We start from the raw sequence: 21,266 nt of genomic DNA, 5'->3' as shown, positions 1-21,266 counted from the left end.
GCATTTATGTTTCTACTTTGCCTGAACAAAGGAACTTAGAAAGACTGACCAACTATTTGTATCATTTTCAGGCTGTAAAAAAGGAGTTCCAGTAGCAAAATCTACTGTATCCAGATAGTTGTCAGATTGCATCATGTTCACCTATCATTCTGTAAACAAACAACTTCCAGGCATAATAAGTGCTCATTCTGCTATGGCTGTTTCTACCTCTTCTGCCTTTTGTGTGGAACTGCCAATTGATACAATCTGTGCTTCAGCAACATGGTCAACACCTCATATCTTTATCACTCATTACAAAGTGGATTTGGCCTCCAGGGACAGGGCCTCCTTTGGGTCCACGGTACTGAAGAATGTTCTCCCGTGAGCCACCCAAGAAAGATGGTGCTAGGGATGCTTTCTCATCAGTAAAGAATGAAGGTGAGATAGGACAACATCACATAAAGAAGTTATGTACTCACCATAACGTTCAATGTGAGTTGTCCATCTCGCCTTCATTCATATGTCCCACCCTCCTGCCCCCAGCTTTTGAGTCCTGGAGGATCGAGGGATTACTATTTGGCATCTATTACTCTCTGACCCTCTTCTTGGTTATTTGTGATAGATATAAGTATGTTCTTTGTATACAATATTTACTGTACCAGCTAGGTTTGCCACCTTTTCAAATGACCAAAGTGGGACATTTTTGGTACAAACATAAGATTTTACAGGCCGACACATACCCACGGCCAGTACAAAGGAAATAATTTAACTTTTTTGCCTAAATAAAAGCTTATTCTTGTAGCATTTTAGTTGCTTATTCTGTTTCTTATAACATTTAGGTATTTCAGATACAGAATAACTGTTTTATGCAACTATACATAAAATATAGGAAATAATTTTGTCCTAAAATCTCAGGACATTTGCTATTTTTACAATTTTTTGTCAGGACACAACTGCCCAAAGAGGGACTGTCCCTCCCAAAGTGGGACAGGTGGTAACCCTAGTACCAGCAAACAAGATCTGGGAATTCTACAGAGTATCATGGGATAGGGAGTAAGCCACACGCTAGTTAGGAGACTTCAAGCTTTTAAAAGCATCCAAGTCGGAACCGAGGATTGGTTATGAGCCCATCAGTAAAGAATGAAGGCGAGATGGACTACTCGCAGGGAATGTTATGGTGAGTACATTGTTAGATACAGAGTGATTAAGGCACTTTTAAGCAGCTGTAAGTGGGTTTGCATGGCAGTAAGCAATGCTGACTTCCGGGTAAATATGCTTATAGACAGCCTTTAAAAAAAAAGAGCTGAGTTGGTCTATTGGCCTAATACTTTATAGTGTAGTTCAGAGGGTCCTGGGTTTGAGACTTGGCAGGGGTGCTTATTTCAGAGGCACTGGGAACTAAGGTCGGGTGGCATGATGTCAGGGTAATCCTATGGGGTAGATTTGTAAAGGCTCCAGGGCCATTAGCCTAGTACACGCCTATGAACATAGCTTCTTTTTTTATACTGAATAATGCACTTTTTATGCTACATGTCATTTTAATTATTTTTTGCCTGTTTTTGTATAGTATACAAGTGAAACATTTTTTTCTTCTCATAGATTTACACCTGGGCAACACAGCATAACAGTTAGCTCAGCAAAAAAGTCAAATGCATTGCCTGTGCTAGCCTCCAAAAAGCATAGACAGTTTCCACTTCGGTCTACCTTTGTTGTGAATGTGGAAGGCTCTGTGGAGGTTTCTTCTCATCCTACAAGAACTTTGCATAATGAACAGCAGATTCTTAAGGGTAAGTGTAACAGAAATATTTACTGGACATAGTTGAATGGAATGACTTTTTGGCTTATCACTACAAAAATAGGGTACAATAGACTCCAGTTCTTCTTATGTTTAAATTATTAGCAGACAGCAGAGTCTGCTGCTAAACTGCTGTTAAAATCTTGTAGAAGACACAAACCTTTTTTTAATATTAGTATCATTTAACACCTAAAATTTGGCTCTGCCCATTTTAGATGGATGGAAAGAAAAGTTCCCAACAGTATAATAATACAATGTTACGTAGGTCAGACAAGGAAATTAGGTTTTATGTATCATTTGTCAGAATGTATGCAATGGCACAAGTGTTAATAACTGTACATAAAGTAGGACAGGTAAAATACAATACATAATAAATGAATGATATTTTATAAGGTTTCTACAAATGCACATATTGTGTGTGTATATAGTCAAAAGGAATAGTTTTCATCACAGTAAAATGAAATACACAGTTAAGTACAGTCTGTAGTTTGAGGTTAGTTTGTTCAAAGCAGGAACAAAACATAGGACTTTTGGTATGCTCCCATTTAAACCTCTGATATTTAGTTATAAATGCTGGTGAACTAAGGAACGTAGTATTCAAGTCCATTGATTGTCATTTCCATGTTGTCTGGGAAGAGTAAAACTAGAAGAAGCTTCTACAAGTCAGTAAATAAAGTGATAAGAAACACATCCCAGCTGCTGGGGGATCAAGAGCGTCCCCTTGACACATGGGAATCCTAAAGAGAAATGGATGTGAGATTGGAGGGTTCATCTTTGATGCTAGAAACCAGTCAATCATATGCACACACAACTTTTCAAACTAAGTGGTACACTTTGAGAATATATTACAATGAACAATATAAAGATCTGTGAGACAGAGGAAACTTCAGATACCCTGGCCACCCTTCATGCATCTGAGAAGGAGCTGCATGAGAAGTTGCTAGGACCTGAATTGAATCAAGAGTGACTGACTTAAATGTTATAAGAAATGGAACACAGATTAGGGAGGGAGAGATTTTCAGCAATCTTGAGTCTGCAGAAAGAGAGAACTGTGCTGAATGTATGAAATGTCTGGGATATCCTCGGAGGTTGTCTGTATTGAAAGAGCACACAGAGTGAGCTGGACATGTGCCCATGTGAAAAGGCAACCCAGACCAATGTTGGTTAAATTTAATTCTTATGCACAAAATAAGGAGAGTCTTTCAATTTTATGGAAAAAGGGAACTATCTTTAAGATGAGGATATCAGGATATATGCTGGTAACAATTTAAGTTAAGTTGTCTATCTCACCTTCATTCTTGCTGTTTGGGATCGAAGCCGATCCTCGGCTCCAACTCGGCCATCTTCAATAGCTCGAGAGCTGTTTACTGGCTCGAGGCTACCCCTTATCCCATGATGCCTAGCAACCGCTACCCAGATCTTGTTTGCCGCTTCAGCTGCGAGGTGTGTCGTTTTCTGGCTCAGGCTTGTATATTTCAATTTTTTGTGTAAAATTATTCTCTTAGACCCTTTAAACTAATAGATATTTTACTGTTCTTAGTTTTATTCTGTACGTGTTTTTGAAGTACTTCGTTCTTCTTAGTTTCCCTTTTATTTAGAACTCATTTAAGTTAGAGAGTTCTCCCCCCTCCCCCTCTCCCTAGGATAGCCGTTTAACTTAGAGGCTTTCCTTTCCTTTTTCGCTAACTTTAAAAAAAAAAAAAAGACAGAGGTTATATATTTATAGGTATACTTGTTTAGAATAGTACTTATTTGTCTGTCTGTGTTTACCTTGTGGTACTTAGTTTTTTGTAGTTGGGTCATGTCTAAGGAAGCTAAAGTATCTGGCTTTAAAAAGTGTGACTCATGCTGTCAGAAAATGTCTCTGACAGATGGGCACACTAGCTGCGTTTATTGTTTGGGCGCTGTTCACCTGCAGGACTCTTGTTCTATTTGCCATGCCTTTAGTCCAAGAGTCCTGCAGGAGCATAAGAACATATTGATCCTTAGGGGTCTGTTAAAGCCTCAGGATTCACCGGCAAAGAGTTCCCAGCCAGTGAAATCCCCAAAATCCACTAAACCATCGGCTCCACCTTTGGAGCTGACTCCTGTGCAGGATTTACCGAGTATGTCGCTTCTGGCTGGCACCAACAAGTCAGCCCCTCCGTCGGCTCCATTGGATGTTTCAGAGCTGTCTCGGGGCCATAAGACGCTGAGGTCCCCTTCATTAGAGTCAGTGTCTCCATTATTGCAGAGTGAACATAGCCACCGTTCATCTCACTCCTCTCGATCCTCTAAGCTGTCAGATCATGATGTGGAGAGAGTAGTAAGTAGGTTGCTTAAATCACAAGCACTAGCAAAATTATTGTCTAGCCCTCCTCAACAGGTATCGGCTCTATCCACCTCTTTTTCTGTTCCTCCTCAGACTCCATTGAGTTCGGAGCCAGAGTTCGTTGGGGTTCGAGTAGTGTAACCATCGGCTCCGATCACCATCTCTCCTTCGGTTTTGACTTCGGGTCCGATTACCTCGATAGTTCCTTCGATCGAGGAATCTGGATTCCAGGTCTCCCTTGTCGGCTCTGAGGGGGCGAGTGGCATCGAACCCTTGTCTGACCCCGTTCTTTCTCTCAGAGCATTGACGCAGGTGAGCTCGGCTCCAACATCGGCCTCAGAGCCGTCTCCCTCGGCGTGGAGAAAGATTCCTATTTCTTCGGAACTGGAGCTTTCTCTGTCTCAAGGCAGGGACGCCTTTGAGGTCATGCAGAGTGTGCTGTCCCCTGAGACAGCTCCACTACCAGCCCCACCGGCTCTGTCCCCGTAGTGTCTGTGCCAACCTCTGCTCCTCCTCCAGACCCCAAGCGTAGGGAACTGATGCCCCAGGACACCCCATTGTGTGTTTCCTCTTCTTCCGAGGCCTCCCCTGATCACTCAGATGAGCCCCCTTGGAAGACGAAGTGCAGGAGGAAGCACATTGACTCCCCTGAGTCTGTCACTTCTGATACAGACTTAGATGAATCGGAAGGGTCCCTGAGATCCCCCACTGAAGATGTTTCCTTTTCAGACATCCTAGAAATGCTTAGGCAGAGGGGAAACTGGACTCCCCTAGCCCCTGCCGAGGATGAGTCTGTATTCCTGGACACTTTTGGTCCCCGACCTTCCACCTCCTGGGTTTCTCCTCCTTTCGACCCACTTATGTCTGTAGTGGCATGAAAGGCTTTGTCAGCTCCGGACACAGTGGAACCAACTCCGAGGAGACCTGGTAAATTTATTACAGCCCACCAGGATAAGCAATTCCTTTCTAAAGGTGTGCCCGTTGTTGCCATGGTGGTAGCAGCAGCCACCAAAAAAGAGTTAGCAGAGACCTCTTCATCTGTTCATCCCCCTAACAAGTAGTCTAGGATGATGGACAGGTATGGAAAGTGAATGTTTGCTTCGGCGACCTTCTCCATGAGGTCCCTGAACTATCTATGTAATTTTACTCGCCTTCAAAGGGATCTCCTTAAAGAGCTTGGAGATACCCTTCAAGATCCTACAGCTGAGGGAGTACAAGCCAAAGTAGCTTCCCAACAAGCGACTCTTAACTCTGTAGTTAACTCCTCCATGAGGCTCATTTCCTATGCAGCCAATGGAGCGAGTAGAGCCGCGGGCACGGGTGTGGCCCTCAGGAGGCATGCTTGGATGTGGCTGTGTCACTTTGCGGAACCCTTTCAAGTGTCCTTCACTAATACCCCCTTTGATGGCTCCTTTCTCTTTGGGCCATAGGTGAAAGACACGTTGACTAGGTGTGAGCAATAAGGCAAGACTCTCTCTGCCATGGGAGTGTGTTTTTCCACTCCCTCTAGACCTTACCCCAAGGGTCAGAAGAGTGGGAAGATGTGGTTCCGCAAATCTCAGGGAGCCTTGCCTGACACACATGGTGATTTTTCCTCCAGAGGCAGAGGGGGAAACAACAATAATAGACGCCGCCCTCGTGAATGAGGGGATCCACAGAACCAGGGCAACAGAGAATCCTTCTCTGACGAGCCCTTCCAGCATCCCTGAAGGGTTGCCCGGCTGCTCACCTGTGGAGGCAGTCTTGGGAAGACTTTCGCTGTACCCAAACACCTGGCAGAATTTAACAAGAGACAGATGGGTACTATCCATCATATCCGGAGGTTACAAAATTCCCTTCCATCACCCCCCCTTACAGTCATAAAAGGCCCTTCCAGATGTTCCACCCAATCTGAAGGATCAAGCAGTAATAGAAGTTTCAAAACTGCAAGAAAAAAGCGCCATTCAGGAAGTCCCCGTAGCCCAGCATGGATCCGGAACTTACTCAAGATTCCTTTTGGTACCAAAAAAGACAGGGGACTGGAGACTGATTCTGGATCTCAGCAGACTAAACAAATCTGTACAAAGAATAAAGTTTCGGATGGTCACGCTACAGTCCATTCTACCCTTCCTGGGTCAGGACAATTGGATGTGCTCGATAAATCTTCAGGATGCGTACTACCATATCAAGATGGATAGACGCTCCAGGAGATTTCATCGCTTTCGGGCGGGGGCCAGTCATTACCAGTTCAGAGCTCTGCCCTTTGGTCTCACCACAGCCCCCAGGGTGTTCACCAAATGTATGGCAGTGGCCACGGCTCACCTGAGAAGTCAAGGATTCCAGGTGTTTCCGTATCTAGACGACTGGCTCCTCACTGCTACCACCAGGCATCAGCTCTTACAAGCATGGGATTATACAATCACATCTTGCACCCAGCTAGGTATTCCAATAAATTTCGACAAATCTGCCTTGTTCCCCTGTCAGTCTATCACTTACATAGGAGCAGAATTAAACACAAGGGAAATGTTCGCAAGGTTACCACTGGAAAGAGTGTCCACAATTTGTCAACAGGTGCAAATCCTAATGCAGAGCAAAAGGACCCAAGTCAGATATGTCCTTCAAACTCTGGGCTCCATGGCAGCTGCCATTCTTCTACTTCCATTAGCGCATTTCCACATGAGAATACTTCAGTGGCTTCTTTTCACGCAGTGGTCTTTCCAGGAGCTACCCATGTCTCACATGATCCTGATTACGGAGGCATGCAAAAGGCACCTTTCTTGGTGGATGGTCTCCCCACTAGTGACTCAGGGAAGACCTTTCATACAGCCCCCTCCGGTAGCCACAGTGACTACAGATGCCACTATTGGTCTCAAAGGTGGTGAATACAAAGAAAATGTGGGAACGCCTCCCGAATCCTTAGTTATTAACCTCTCCAGTAGGACTCTAAGTAGGTATGAAGTAGAAGTTTTAAATAAAGGGTTGACATTTATACCCACTAGGGCCAGTGATTTGACTGACTCTATTTTAGATGTTGGGCTTTTTGCACGTAACGTTTTATTGAAATTAGAGTTTGGGAATAATAGTTTTAAAGGAGGTACAAGAATTTTTCGGAATCCGAGTACTTATATCCCTCCACCTCATCCATTAGTTGATACAGTCACACAGTTAATAGAACAAGATATTTATAGCTTCAATAATGAAACAAATAGGAAGCGAAATTTCAATAACTTAACGATGTTCTTCGTCTCCCATTGCTGCAGTCCTTACATATGGGTACTCCGCTGTCCACAATCGGCCCGAATACCAAAGGGCTAGAACCGGCGTCGGTCATCGGCGCCCGAGACTGACGTCAGTACGTGCCAGTACAAATGCGCATGACCGACGCCATAACCTCAATCTTTCTTGCCGCGTGGTCCTAAGCAGAAGCAGCATTTGCAAGTGCCGTTCGGCGTTCTGGAATTGTCGGTTTTCGAGTTTCAGACCGGAGACCAAGTTGGGCTAAGTACCCCGTTGGGGACACTTTTGTCTTTTTCTTGCCTCAGTATTGACGGATGTCAGAAAAAGTTAATAACTGTATTTCTTGTGGGAAACAGATTCCTCATAGGGATTACCATTCACTCTATATTCCTTGTTTGGGGCCTGAGCACGACGTTGTTGGGTGTCGCTTTTGTGCTACTTTTAACAAGCGTACTATTAAACGTCGGTTGGACTGTGCTAGGCTGGTGTTTGGTAAACGTTGGAATTACAACATGCCGTCGGATTAGCGGCGCCTGGTTCTTCTAAAAACGCAAAGAAGTCTTTGCGGTCCAAACAGGATGAGTCGTCCACTCCGGACACCGGTTCTGGAGAACCACTGACTACTTCAGCGGCTCCTTCTGAAAGTTTACCTGAGTCTCAAGGGGAGCCTTTGTTACTACAGGAAGTGGCTTCTCCTGTGTTAGGCCAGGCTGAGGGTGCTTCTCTGATGTCAGTGGTTCCCTCCCTCATAGGGTAGTTAGGCCTCCTCCTTCTCAAAGCAAAGCCCATTCTAAGTCTAAGTCTGCCCTGCTGGTGCTAGTCCCCAGGGTCCAGCTCCTAGGAAGCACATGTTAAAGATGGCTGAAGATTTGATTACTTTAATTAGGGGTTCTATGCCCCTCCAAAGAGGCCCAGGGTAGAGACAGAGTTGGAGGGTTTGGTTCAGTCTTCCAATGAGTCTGATTCCTCTGTAGAAGAACTTCAGGATTTCCCTCCCTATTCTGATTCGGAGCCTCTGGACACTACTCCCTCTCGTCCCCTCCAGAAGATTTTTCTTTCTCTGAGACTTTGCATTCCATGAGGAACATTTCAAATGGGAGGGCCAGGATTATTCTGATTCTCGAAAAGGCTAAGAGAATTCTTGTTTTGCCTCAGCATAGGCCCTTGGCTATTCCCCCTGTACTGGATGTTGTTCAGGATGTATTTTCTGAGGCTGCCCTTAACCCAGATTCTCTGCCTCCTGCCCCGGTTAAACCAGATAGATACTACAGGGTTCGGGAAGCTCACAAGTACTTATATAAGAGTCCTAGGGCTGATCCAGAAACTATTACTCAAGGCCCCAAAGGTGTTAGGGCTTCTGTGGTTAGGAATCCAGTTCCTCTGGACAAGGATGCTAGGGCCCTGGATAGGTGGGGTACAAACTGTATACCTCTTCTACTTTGGCTATGAGAGCTTTAAATTGTCAGTTTCATATGCTCAGGTATCAAAATTATTTGCTGGGCCAATTGAAATGTAAAGTAGATGCTTTAGCTGAAGGTATTGAATGTAAGGAGCTTCAGGATTTAGTGCATGCTTCAGACCAAGTTGGTAAGCATTCTTTGCAGTGTGGTTTTGATGCTTTACAGGCTTCTTCCAGGGTGGCTGCTACTAGTTCAGTTGTTCGCAGGCATGCCTGGCTTAAAGATCAGACCTTGTCGGAGCATGTTAAGGCTCGAATTATGGATGCTCCTCTGCAATCTGATGTTCTTTTTGGCCCTCCAGTAGAATCAGTTTTGAAAAAAATGGAGGAAAAAGCTAAGTCTATGCAGACAGTTAAGGACTTTTTACAGGTTCAGCCCCCTAAGTTCAGTAGGAATTGGCCTGCTAAGGGATGGTCTTTCCCCTCTTCGGATTATCAACCTAGGGGCAGGTAGAGGTAGGGCTTCCTCTCAGGGCCCTGTTACTTCTAGGTCTTTGAGTTCTTCTACCCCTTCTGCTGGGGAGGGCAGGGGTCAGTCCTTTCGGAAACAGACCCAATGACCTTTGTCTTCAGCTGCCGGACTCTGCCTTGCTGGCAGCTCCTCTAGGAGGAAAACTGGGACTTTTCAAAAGGAATTGGCATTTGGTTACCCAAGACAAATGGGTATTGGACATAATAAATCGAGGCTACAAATTTTATTTTCACACATTCCCTCCTTTCAAAGGTATGCCGGATGTGCCTCATCAGCAAAGACTGGAAGCACAGGCACAAATTTCTTCTCTGCTTCAGTTGGGAGCAATACAGGAAGTACCTTCTGCAGAAAGAGGCACAGGGTTTTATTCCCGTCTTTTCTTAGTGCCAAAGAAAGGAAATACTTGGAGGCCAATTTTGGATTTGTCCATTCTAAACACCTTTCTGGAAATTCCAAAATTCAAGATGTTAACACTGCAACAGCTGTTACCTATGCTGGGCAAAGATCACTGGATGGTGACTCTGGATCTCAAAGAGGCCTATCTTCACATTCCTATCAGGCCCAGTTGCAGAAAATTCCTGAGATTTCGAATGGGAATTTGCCTTATCCGTGCTCTGCATTGCCCTTTGCCTTGTCTCCTGGGCCCAGGGTATTCACAAAAGTCCTGGCTCCAGTAATAGCTTTTCTCAGACTAACAGGAATTCAAATTTATCCTTATCTGGACGACTGTTCGATTCTGGCTCAAGGCAAGCACGAACTTCTTCAACATCTGCAGTATGTAATGACAGTTTTAAGTTGCCTAGGGTATTCTGTGAACGAAATAAAGTCCAGTCTAGTACCCTCACAAGAGATGTGTTTTCTGGGTGTAAGACTGAATACAGCTGCTCAGATGGCATTTCTTACCCCGGACAAACAAAGAAATCTTCACCTATACTTCCAACAGCTATCAGTAATGTCCAGGCTGACTGCAAGGACAGTCCTTCAAGCCTTGGGGTTCATGGCATCTTGAATTCTAGTACTTCCCAATGCCAAACTGCATATGAGGAAGCTACAATGGTATCTCAAAAGCGTTTGGACTCAACACAGCCACGATTTGGACACTGTCATTCGGATTCTACCTTGCATTCAGAAAGAATTTCTGTGGTGGGCTCAGGAATGTCACCTAAACAAGGGGCTCTCTGTGACCCAACCAGAGGCAAGTCAGATATTAACGACAGATGCCTCGGAGTCAGCCAGGGGAGCTCATTTCAAAGGAAAATGGATTCAAGACCTTTGGCCCCCAGAGCTACTTCACTTGCATATCAACATGAAAGAGATGCTGGCAGTTCAATTTGCTTTGGAAGGATTCAAGAGCCTACTTCAACCAGGACTGGTGTTGATTCGAACAGACAACACAACTGTCATGTGGTACATCAACAAGCAGGGGGGAACTCATTCTTACCCTCTTTGCAGACAAGCAATGCTGTTATGGGAAACTGCTTTGAATCTGCACATCACTCTTCGAGCACAGTTTCTGCCAGGAGCACAAAATTCGTTAGCAGATGTTCTGAGCAGACAGATTGTGGATCCTCACGAATGGAAATTGGACCCTCAGGTATTTCTTCAGTTGACCAGGGCTTGGGGAACTCCAGACATAGATCTGTTCGCTTCTCCTCTGAATTTCCAACTGCCACTGTTTTGCACAAGGCTGTTTCATCCAAAAGCCTGGAAAATAGATGCACTATCCTTCAGTTGGAGCAACCTTCACGTGTATGCTTTTCCTCCTTTGCCTCTTCTTCCAAAGGTGCTGTTGAAAGTCAGGAGGGACAAACCTTGCATGATCCTTATAGCACCGGATTGGCCTCATCAGCATTGGTACCCTCTGTTGAGGAGCTTAATTCATGGAACACCTTGGCCATTACCACAGATTCCTCACTTATTGTCTCAGGAAAACAATCAATTTCTCAATGTCAGGGTGCAATCCCTACACCTGACAGCCTGGCGCATTCTGTTTTAGAGAAGGAGGGCCTTCAGCTCCCTCAACAAGTTTTGGATGTTATTTTAGAAGCCAGGCGTCCTAGTACTCGAAAAGTTTATGCTGATAAATGGAAGAGATTTTTTCTTTGGAGTTCAGATAAAGGCTTTGATGTCAAATTGCCTAATTTAAGTTGTACATTACAATATTTGACTATTTTATTGGGCAAGGGTTTGTCCTTCTCTTCTATAAAAGTGCATGCTGCAGCTATTTCTGCTCACTATGATTGTGACCCTCCTTTATTTTCACATCCATTGGTTAAACAGTTTCTTAGAGGGGCAAAGAATATAAGACCCCCACGGAGGGCTCCTACTCCTACCTGGGATCTTAATTTTGTTTTGGAAAAGCTGACTCTGCCTCCTTTTGAACCTGCAGCTACAGCTGAATTGAAGTTGTTGACTTGGAAGACTGCTTTTTTATTGGCTGTTACTTCTGCTAGAAGGGTATCTGAATTACAGGCCCTCATGGCAGTGGAACCTTTTCTGATTTTTCACAAGGACAGAGTTTCCTTACGTACTAATCCTACTTTTCTGCCTAAAGTGATTTCTAATGTGGCATTGAACCAATCTATACATTTGCCTACTTTTTATGCTGACCCCCAAAATGAAGGGAAAAGTTTTGCATTCTTTGGATGTACATAGGCAGTTAAGGTATTATTTGTTCAGAACCAAAGAGTTCAGAAGATCTCAACAATTATTTGTTTCGTTTGCTTTGACTTCACGAGGAAAGCTGTCTCGAAACAAACTATTTCCAAGTGGATTGGCCATTGTATTGCTTTTTGTTACTCTCATCATGGAAAGGAGGTTCCAGTTGGGATCAGGCCTCATTCTACTAGGGCTACGGCCACCTCTACTGCTTTTTCGAGAGGGGTAGCTACTAAAGACATTCTAGAGGCAGCTACTTGGAGTTCTGTACATACCTTTACAAAGCATTATCATTTACCTCTTTATTCTAGGTCTAGGGCTGGGTTTGCCACTGCAATCTTACAGGGCATGTTAGCAGCTCCTACTGCTATTTAGTTAGCCAGCCTCCCTTTTTTCTGTTGCTCTGGGATTCTACCCATATGTAAGGACTGCAGCAATGGGAGACGAAGAACATAGTACAGTTTTGTACCTACCATAAATGTAGATGTTCGTGGATCTCCATTGCTGCAGTCCAATTTTTCCTCCCTCCTTCCCCACTTTTTCTTCTAGGTTGGGGTTTGGGTGGTGTTTTTTGCATTCTGACGTCTGAGGCAAGAAAGACTGAGGTTATGGCGTCGGTCATGCGCATTTGTACTGGCACGTACTGACGTCAGTCTCGGGCGCCGATGACCGACGCCGGTTCTAGCCCTTTGGTATTCGGGCCGATTGTGGACAGCGGAGTACCCATATGTAAGGACTGCAGCAATGGAGATCCTCGAACATCTACATTTATGGTAGGTACAAAACTGTACTTTTCAACAGAGGAGGGCTCTGTCTCACTTAATGAGAGACACCTCAGTAGTTATACGACCGGCAGATAAGGGCGGTCCTGTTGTCCTGATGGATAAGGATGAATATTTAGAACGTATGACCGCAATGTTGAATGAGGGTATGTTTTACACCAAGATAGAATACAATGATGTTATGATTAAGATTTTTAAGATATATGACATGCTGGATGATTTATATAAGAGCAATGATATTAGTTTAGATTTGTTTAAGTTTCTAAGGGTTAATAAACCTCTGATACCAACTATAAGGGGTCTACCCAAGGTTCATAAGTCTTTGTATTCACCACCTTTGAGACCAGTAGTGGCTGGAAGAGGATGGGTCACTGAACCTTTGTCCCTTTATTTAGAACATTTCTTAAGACCTATGGTAGATGCTAATCCCAATATTCTAAGGGATAGCAAACAATTCTTACTGGAATTATATACCTTTATGAAGGGGATGAATGAGAGTGAACCATACATCCTTGTTACAATGGATGTTAAGAGCCTCTTCGCTGTCATTCCCAACGATGAAGGTGTGATACAGGTACATCGGTATATGACTATACATTTGGGGTTGAAACCCGAGGAAGTTCACCTTTTGACTTTGTTTTTAGAAATTGTTTTACAAAACAATATATTTACTTTCAATAATGATGTTTATATACAAAATGATGGCGTAACTATGGGCACTTCATGTGCCAACAGCTACGCCAATATAGTGATGGCCGCTTGGGAGGAACAAAATCTGTTTACTTTACAGGAGTATAGATCCAATGTGGGGTTCTACAAATGATTTGTAGACTACCTCTTCCTGATTTGGAGAGGTACTGAAGTTGATTTACTGGATTTTGTCTCAGTGGTGACTGGATTAACTTCCTTTCTTGAATTTACAGTTGATTTCTCGAGGCACAGGATTTCATTCCTGGATGTAGACATTGAAAGGCTGGGTAATGAGTTATTGAACACTGCTATACATCGGAAGGTTTGCTATAGGAATACACTACTACATAGGGATAGCATGCATCCCCCTTTTGTATTTAATAATGTAGTGAAGGGCAGGCTATGAGAGCCTCTAGACTCAATCCTACTTATGAAGGCTATAGTAAGGAATTACACGATCTTAAGGAGAGATTGATGAATAGACATTATAATTCTAATGAGGTAAATAGGGCCATTAACTCTGTTGATCAGCTGAGGACCACCAGAGCTAAGCCTTATTTTTCAGATGGTGTTACTGGGAATATACAAATACAACAACAGGATGGCAAGAACTATTTAAGGGTTCCTATGTTTTACACTACAGATGCAGCAGTTGTTAAGAAAACCTTTGAGAATTATTGGGATACACTCCTATTAGATGAGAACATCAGTAGAATAGTAGGACCCAAGCCTTCCTTTGTCTATAAGAATAGGAAGAATTTGAAACAACTCCTGTGTTATCGGCCTTTCAATATGTTGGACCATTATATGACACATGATCAGGTTAATACGAGACCTTGTAATGGGTGTAACCAATGTCGATATATAGATTTAAGATGTACATTTATACACCCCACTACAGGTTATGAGTATATTTTTCATACAAATACCAACTGTCAAAGTGAACATTTAGTGTATCTTGCTAGATGCACCTCATGCGAAGCCTTCTATATAGGGAAAACGAATAGAAGGCTACGCAAACATATTAGAGAGCATGTATATCATGTACGTATTGGGACTGATTCTAATGCATTAGCTAAACACAATAAAGAGTTAGGTGAAATGCATACTTTTTTATTTTCAGTTATTCATTTTGTTAAACTGAATGATCGGGGGGGGGGCGATATTGAGACTCACACTGAGGAATGTGAACTCAGGTGGATCGTTAGAACTAGATCAGACAAGAAACCAGGTCTGAATGATAAAGCCGCCCTTAAACCCATTTTACGAAATAGGAAACCAACAGTTTCTGGGAGGATCGCTCCACCACTCTTTAGTTAATATAAGATATGTAAGGGCACTGGTTTTCCTAGCTTTATTTGTTTTTTATATGTCTGAGTGCATGTGTGTATATATATTTTATTCATTTTTTATATATATATGTTTTTTGATACGTATATATGTCATATTTCATTCTTGTCATTTCATGCCGCAAGTCGCGGAGATACTGTATATTCTCTTACAATATGTTGTTTGTATACCTTAGTTTCATTCACATTTTTCAGTCAATTACACTATAGCGTCTGCTAGCTGGTCAAATTGTATTTTTATCTTGATGACAGTCATCTGCGTGGTTTAGTTTATATGATGCATTTCGTTTTCATTATTTAGGAGAGTAATGTGTTGTATATACTTTAGTCCCATTCATATAGTCTAGTTAACTACAGTGTAGAATTCGACTGCTATTTAATGATGTATTTTTTATCTTGATGACAGTCATTTCTAAAGCATTAGGCTATAGCACATGGATTGTTTTTATTGAATTTTGATCATATTGATTATGATGGAAATGTTTGTATTTACGCCTTATAATTGCACATTAATGATATGTAATGACGTCAGTTCGAGCATGCACCAATGATTTGATGAGATGTCTTATTTAAATGTTTTTAACATAGTAGTAGTTGTCTGATGAAGCCTACCAGGTGAAAGCGCTAACTTTATTAAATTTGGACTGTTTTTACCAGCCCGCGTACCTTTTATTGATTTGTCTTTGGAAAGTCGGGTTTATAACGATTGATTGGAGCCACCGTCTTTTATAGTCTACATTTAATAATGAAGTAGGTCTATGTAAGGAAACTAACTTATTATCCTTTCCTTGTTTAAGTATAGGTAAGATTACAGAAAATTTCCCTGATGGATGAATTGTTTTGTCACCGTGGATTATTTTGAAAACATTGCTCAGTAATTCTAAAATATTTAATGGAAGCAGACTGTATAATTCCTTACTTTAACATTCTAACCATGGAGCTATCTTTCCCCTTTTTAAAGCTTTTTTAACTTCTGTTATGGTAATAGGCTTATTCAGCAATATGTTGGTAATTAAGTTTATTAGTTGCATTTTTCTTTAAATACTTGTCAATGTTGTAATCATCAGGATTATTATTGTTATTTTTAATATGATCCTCGTGGATTTTTTAAAAAATATTAAGCATTTCCTCTATGTCTGAAGTAAGCTTATTAGTTTGAGGATTTTGGATATTATTGATTAGTAACTTTTTGCTTAGCATCTTACTTCCATTAGCTAATCTGTGTAGATTTTTTGAAGTCCTCGCATAACTGTGCAATTTTATTTTTTATAAAGCTATCTCCACTGTACACATTAAACTGTTTAATTTATCATTTCTTTGTAAATTATTATTTGATTTGTTTTTCAGACTCTGCTTGTGCGTTTCATCTTGTATTTCTAACAACTCTTTATCCAACTCTTTCATTTTATTTGTAGCCATCTTCCCCTTCCAGCTTTAATATGCATTTTTAAGGAGTTCCAAAGTATGACTTTACCAACCTGACCATCATCTTTCAAAATAAAAAAAAATATTGATTTGTTCCTTAAGATAACTGTTAAATTCTTTTAATTTCATTATATATATACTGGGATTCTTCTATAAATGTGAAATGTCCTTAAATTTGTTAATATATTAATACTTAGTGCATTATGATCAGATAATGAACAAAGAATAGTTTAAAACTAATTCACTTTATTGAGTAAATCTGTAGAGGCATAAAATCCTATCAATCTAGTTTATATCCCCATGCGTATAAGAATAATGAGTGAAGAACAATGACTTATCTTCTGCTTTTACTATTAAATTAACTAAATTATTATAACTAATCCATCTGATGCCAAAATTTTTGCTTTCTTCTGTTCACTTGATTCTTCTATACTAGCTATGCAGTTTAATCCCATGCTAAAATTACTGTACCCTTCCAATGACTTTCTAATAAGTTTAAATGATCTTTAACCAGTCTTGTACCTATTCCAGGGATCCAGTAAAAATTAGCTAGTGTAGAGAGTGTGCCGTTTTATTTATTACAAATGTATGCATTCCTTTGTGATCATTAATGGATTCCATGACCTTAGGCATTACAATAGGTCTTCTCCAAAGTATACCAGTTCCTCTCCTATTTTTGTTAAAAGAAGCAGGTAACATTTCTCAACCTAAGTTAAATATTGTACATCTTTATCTATCAAGTGAGTCTCTTAATATCCCCTCTATTTAAATTTAGATATGTCATTAATGATTTCCTTTTGTTGCCGTTATTTAATCCATTTACATTAATCGATTAAAACTATCTTTGCTATGTATTTAAAAAGATTTATTTTAAAAGGTAATGACGCATTTGTCCACCACATTAGTTTAGTTGTATATAAGAGTAATACATTCATTCAACACTATATTAACCCTCCACATTTTTTGAATTCTTCCTTTCTACAAACTAAACTACTAAAACTGGTAAATAACAAAAATGACTACAACTGTAATTATATATATTTCTAATAAAATACAACCTACCATAGATACCAAAGATCCTAGATTGCCTTTCAAATAGACAAACTACTATATTATTTCTCTTCCTACCAATACCTAAACGTTCATCAAAAAACTAGCCAAAAGCTACCTTGACTTACAAGTTAATATAATATTATATAAAAGTTAAAAATAATAAGAGGCTATTAATTTAGTCATATATTTTGGCATTTAAAATTATTCCCCCATTACTACATTAAAGTTCAATAATCATTTTCTGTTAATCACAAATGTTAAATAATCAGCAAATAGCGTACAATATACCTACTTATGCAATAGTATAATGTATCCATTAAATATCCCTAAATTATTCACTCGTTCAACATTATTACAAGTAGAGCTCTAAACAGATAAGTAGAACAAAGTGGGACTTGAAGAGATAAAGGTATCTGTAAACTTACAGATGATCTTATCATACTAAGCTATTATACAAAAGGTAAAAAATCAATGCACATATATATTCATCACTCTAAAAAGTATACACATCTTATAGAGCTAACATAAGATCTGAATAAAACTACAAGTGTTTATATCTCAAAGTTGTGTAACACTCTTAATATGACAAATATCAAAATATTTAAAAAATGCTTTAGCTTATTAAACTAAATTCATAAAAATTATGTACATTACCAGTGTCCAAGAGAGTGCCCTGCTATTTAAATGGAGTAAAAAAAATGAAGTCTGCAGTGTATTCAAAAGTTGCAGTGCACCTAATTGAAATCCCATTCTCCCTTCCTGGATTCAAACATATTGAACATTTTGCTTTACTTTCTACCAAAATGGATGCACTTATTCAGCAGTATGACATTCAGATTTCAGCTCTGACTTATGAAATGAGTTATTCCAGGTAATATTAGTGAAGATAATAACATACAATGTGCAAAAACTTCAAAGTTCATGTGGTCAAGCTTCAAATTTCAACTTTCAATATAATGTAAACTGTATGAGATCTTGTACATTCACAATCTGAAGTGGGGACTTAATTTGTCAGCAACCTGTGGGTCTTGGATCCGATATCGGATCCGAGCCAGCAACTTGTTTCATAGCCAATGGATCCGAGCTCCTAGCTCCTCCCATAATCCTCTGCCAACCCTCCATGACCTCAGATATAGTTTGCCGCACTTGTGAGTAGCTGGATTTTCAGAGCTCTTAGCGATTTGTTAAGATAAGTGTATTTTCTTCCTTCTTTTCTGTCTTTAGATTTAAAACAGTGTGTAAGTGTTAGGTTCCCTTTATTATTTGTACCTTTTATATAGTTTTTTCCCTCCCCTCGCTGGTCGTTAGTGAGTGTGTGTGTGTTAGTGATTTGGGGCCTCTGTGCTTGTGTAGTACTTTTCTTCCCTCCAGTATGGCAGAAGCCCCAAAAGCCATTTTTTCAAAATGTACCGAGTGTGGCCATAAGCTCTCCCCGGCTGATGGCCACACTCGCTCGGGTGCCTTGGGGTTGAACACCTCTCCTCAGGCTGTACCATTTGTGCAGCGTTCAACCCCAGGGCACTGAAAGAGCGGAGGTCGAAGCTGGTCCTGGCGGGACTTTTGCCCCCGGAATCAGCTTCGGCCCCCGCTCCTCCCGTGGCACTACAACAGCCTGTGGTGGAAGCCACTCCTGCCCCCCTTCCTTCGGCCGGGACTCAAACTCCTGCTAAAGCAACGGAAGACAGGGAGGCCAGGAGGGAGAAACGGAGGGAGAAGCACCACAAGCGGCGGGCCGAGGCCTCCGCTTCAGCCCCGCCGGCTAAGCAGGCTTCTCCTTCCACAGCTTCTAGGTCTCCTCCTCCTCGGCTCCAATCTCCTTGTTTCTCCCCAGGACCCGAGGAGGAGGAGGCTTGATCTCCATCGAGGTCATCGAGGCGGCATTCCAGGCCTGCCTCGGTGGTCTCATCGAGATCGACTTACAGTATGTCAGATGCAGACTTGGACCGGATGATGCGAAGGTTCATCCAGGCCCAGCTGCAGATGGGAGTGCTCTTGCCTCCCCCCCCCCCCCCTTCGGGGGGAGCTCAACACCCTTTTTTGCTCCGATTGCTCCTTTTCTGACCCGCTTCCCGGGTTCGGAGCGTTTGGAGCCGGGCAGCGTCGGCGCCGGGGGTGAGTCGGCTCCGACAGTACTTGGTACTTCGGATCCGACCCTGCTCTTGAGTCTGTCGGATCAGACCTCTCGGAGCCGTGGGCCGAGCTTCGGATCCGAGGGATTCAGTATGCCTTCGGCTCCATCCAGGTCAGAGCACACTGGTCCTTCAGATCCGACGGTCTCGGCGCTGGCTCCGATCCCTTAATCGGATCCGAGTGGGAGTTGGCTGTCGGAGCCCAGGAAGAGCGGTTCCCCCTCGGCCTTCGATGTAGTGGAGAGAGCTCTGTCGAGAGCATCCGGACCCCCGGCCCTTGTCTCGGCTCCACCCTGCACTCCCTCTCTGCTGGCCAGGCTTCCATCACCCGGCCACAGGGACAGCCTGCTTCGATGTCCCAGGTTGTTCCATTGGAACAGGATGTTGCTGGCGAGACCTCCTCGGACAGCCCCCTCGAGGAAGTGCCACGCAAGCACAAGTGTAAGAGGAGGCACGTGGACTCCCCTGAGTCCTTAACCGAGGACACGGACTTGGATGAAGGGGAAGGCTCCCCAAGATCACCCCCTGAGGATGTCTCCTTTGGAGACATCATAGAAATGCTTAGGATCAGAGGTGGGTGGTCTGCCCCCAAGGCTTCCTCCGACGAGTCCGTGTTTCTGGAGGCATTCAAAGCAGGCCCATCTACCTCTTCGGTGTCCCCTCCGGCCGACCCCCTGGTGGACCTTATTACCACCAGGGCGTGGAAGGACCCGGACACCGTGGAGCCAGTCCCTAAACGCCCGGACAGGATACTGAGCCCCCCCACAGACCGGTCCCATTGGAGCAAGGGTCCCCCGTAAATGCCATGTTGATGGCGGCAGCCACGAAGAGGGAACTAGCTCAGGAGAGCCCCTCGGTCCATCCACCGAGCAAGGAGTCCCGCTCGATGGATCGCTTAGGGAAGCGAGCTTTTAGTTCAGCGACCTTTTCGGTAAGGTCCCTGAACTATATGGCACACGTCATCAGGATGCAGCGGGATCTTATCAAAGAATATGCTGCCTCCCCCCCTGAGTCCATGTCGGCGGAGGACAAACAGTTGTACTCCACCCGAATGGCCACTCTGAGATCCATTTCGAATACCTCTATGCGGCTATTGTCCCACGCCACTGAGGGAGCCGCTAGAGCTAGCGGAGCGGGCCTAGTCATGAGACGTCAGGCCTGGCTCCGGCATTGTGACTTTGCGGAGCCCTTTAAAGCGTCCTTTGCGAATGCCCCTTTCGTTGGTTCTGCCCTGTTTGGCAAAACGGTTCACGAGAAGCTAGTCCAGAGCGAGAAGGTCGGGAAGACGTTGTCTGCCGTCGGAGTCCGCTTCTGTGCTCCTCAGCGGTCCTTTTCGAAGAACCAAAAGGGTCAGAAGAAGATGTGGTTCCGGAAATCGCAACATTCCCAACCCGCTCCAGACAACCAGTCCTTCTGTGGCAGAGGAGGACAGGGAGGACGCCGCCCCAGGGGCAGAGGGGCTCCGAGGAACTTTGGGTCCAGAGAATCCTTCTCTGACCGGCCCACGCAGCAGCCCTGAAGGGTTGCCTGGCTGCTCCACTCTGGAGGCAGTCGGGGGGCGCATCTCGGAGCACCTATCAGCATGGGAGTCCATCACGTCAGACCGCTGGGTGCTTCGAATTATATCCAGAGGGTACAAAATTCCAATGCTTCATGTCCCCAAAATCAGGAACCTCCCCGATGTACCACCCGATCAGAGGGAGGCTGCAGCCGCAGAAATCCAGCAGCTGCTAGGAAAAAGAGTCATCCAGCCCGTCCCCCAAGACCAGCTCGGATTAGGGTTCTACTCCAGGTTCTTTCTGGTGCCAAAAAAGACAGGGGACTTGAGACCAATTCTAGACCTTTCCCGTTTGAACCTATCGGTAACCAAGGAAAAATTCCGAATGGTCACTCTTCAATCTATTCTCCCCCTCCTACGGGAGAACGATTGGATGTGCTCTATAGACCT

General features: G+C 43.1%; 1 protein-coding gene across 2 annotated transcripts in view; it reads left to right on the top strand.

Moving 5' to 3' along the window:
• ZBBX (zinc finger B-box domain containing) overlaps positions 1-21,266 on the top strand; it is a 2,136,907-nt gene that overhangs the window by 1,411,403 nt on the left and 704,238 nt on the right. For both annotated transcript variants that reach the window (XM_044069997.1, XM_044069996.1), the window contains exon 14: positions 1,579-1,766. In XM_044069997.1, the coding sequence (XP_043925932.1) occupies positions 1,579-1,766 (188 nt within the window). The remainder of the gene's footprint in view (positions 1-1,578; positions 1,767-21,266) is intronic.

This window comes from Protopterus annectens, chromosome 4.part1, assembly GCF_019279795.1.
Source record: "Protopterus annectens isolate FY-2018-M chromosome 4.part1, PAN1.0, whole genome shotgun sequence".
Taxonomy (NCBI): domain Eukaryota; kingdom Metazoa; phylum Chordata; order Ceratodontiformes; family Protopteridae; genus Protopterus; species Protopterus annectens.
This window is presented reverse-complemented; position numbering and strand designations above follow the sequence as displayed.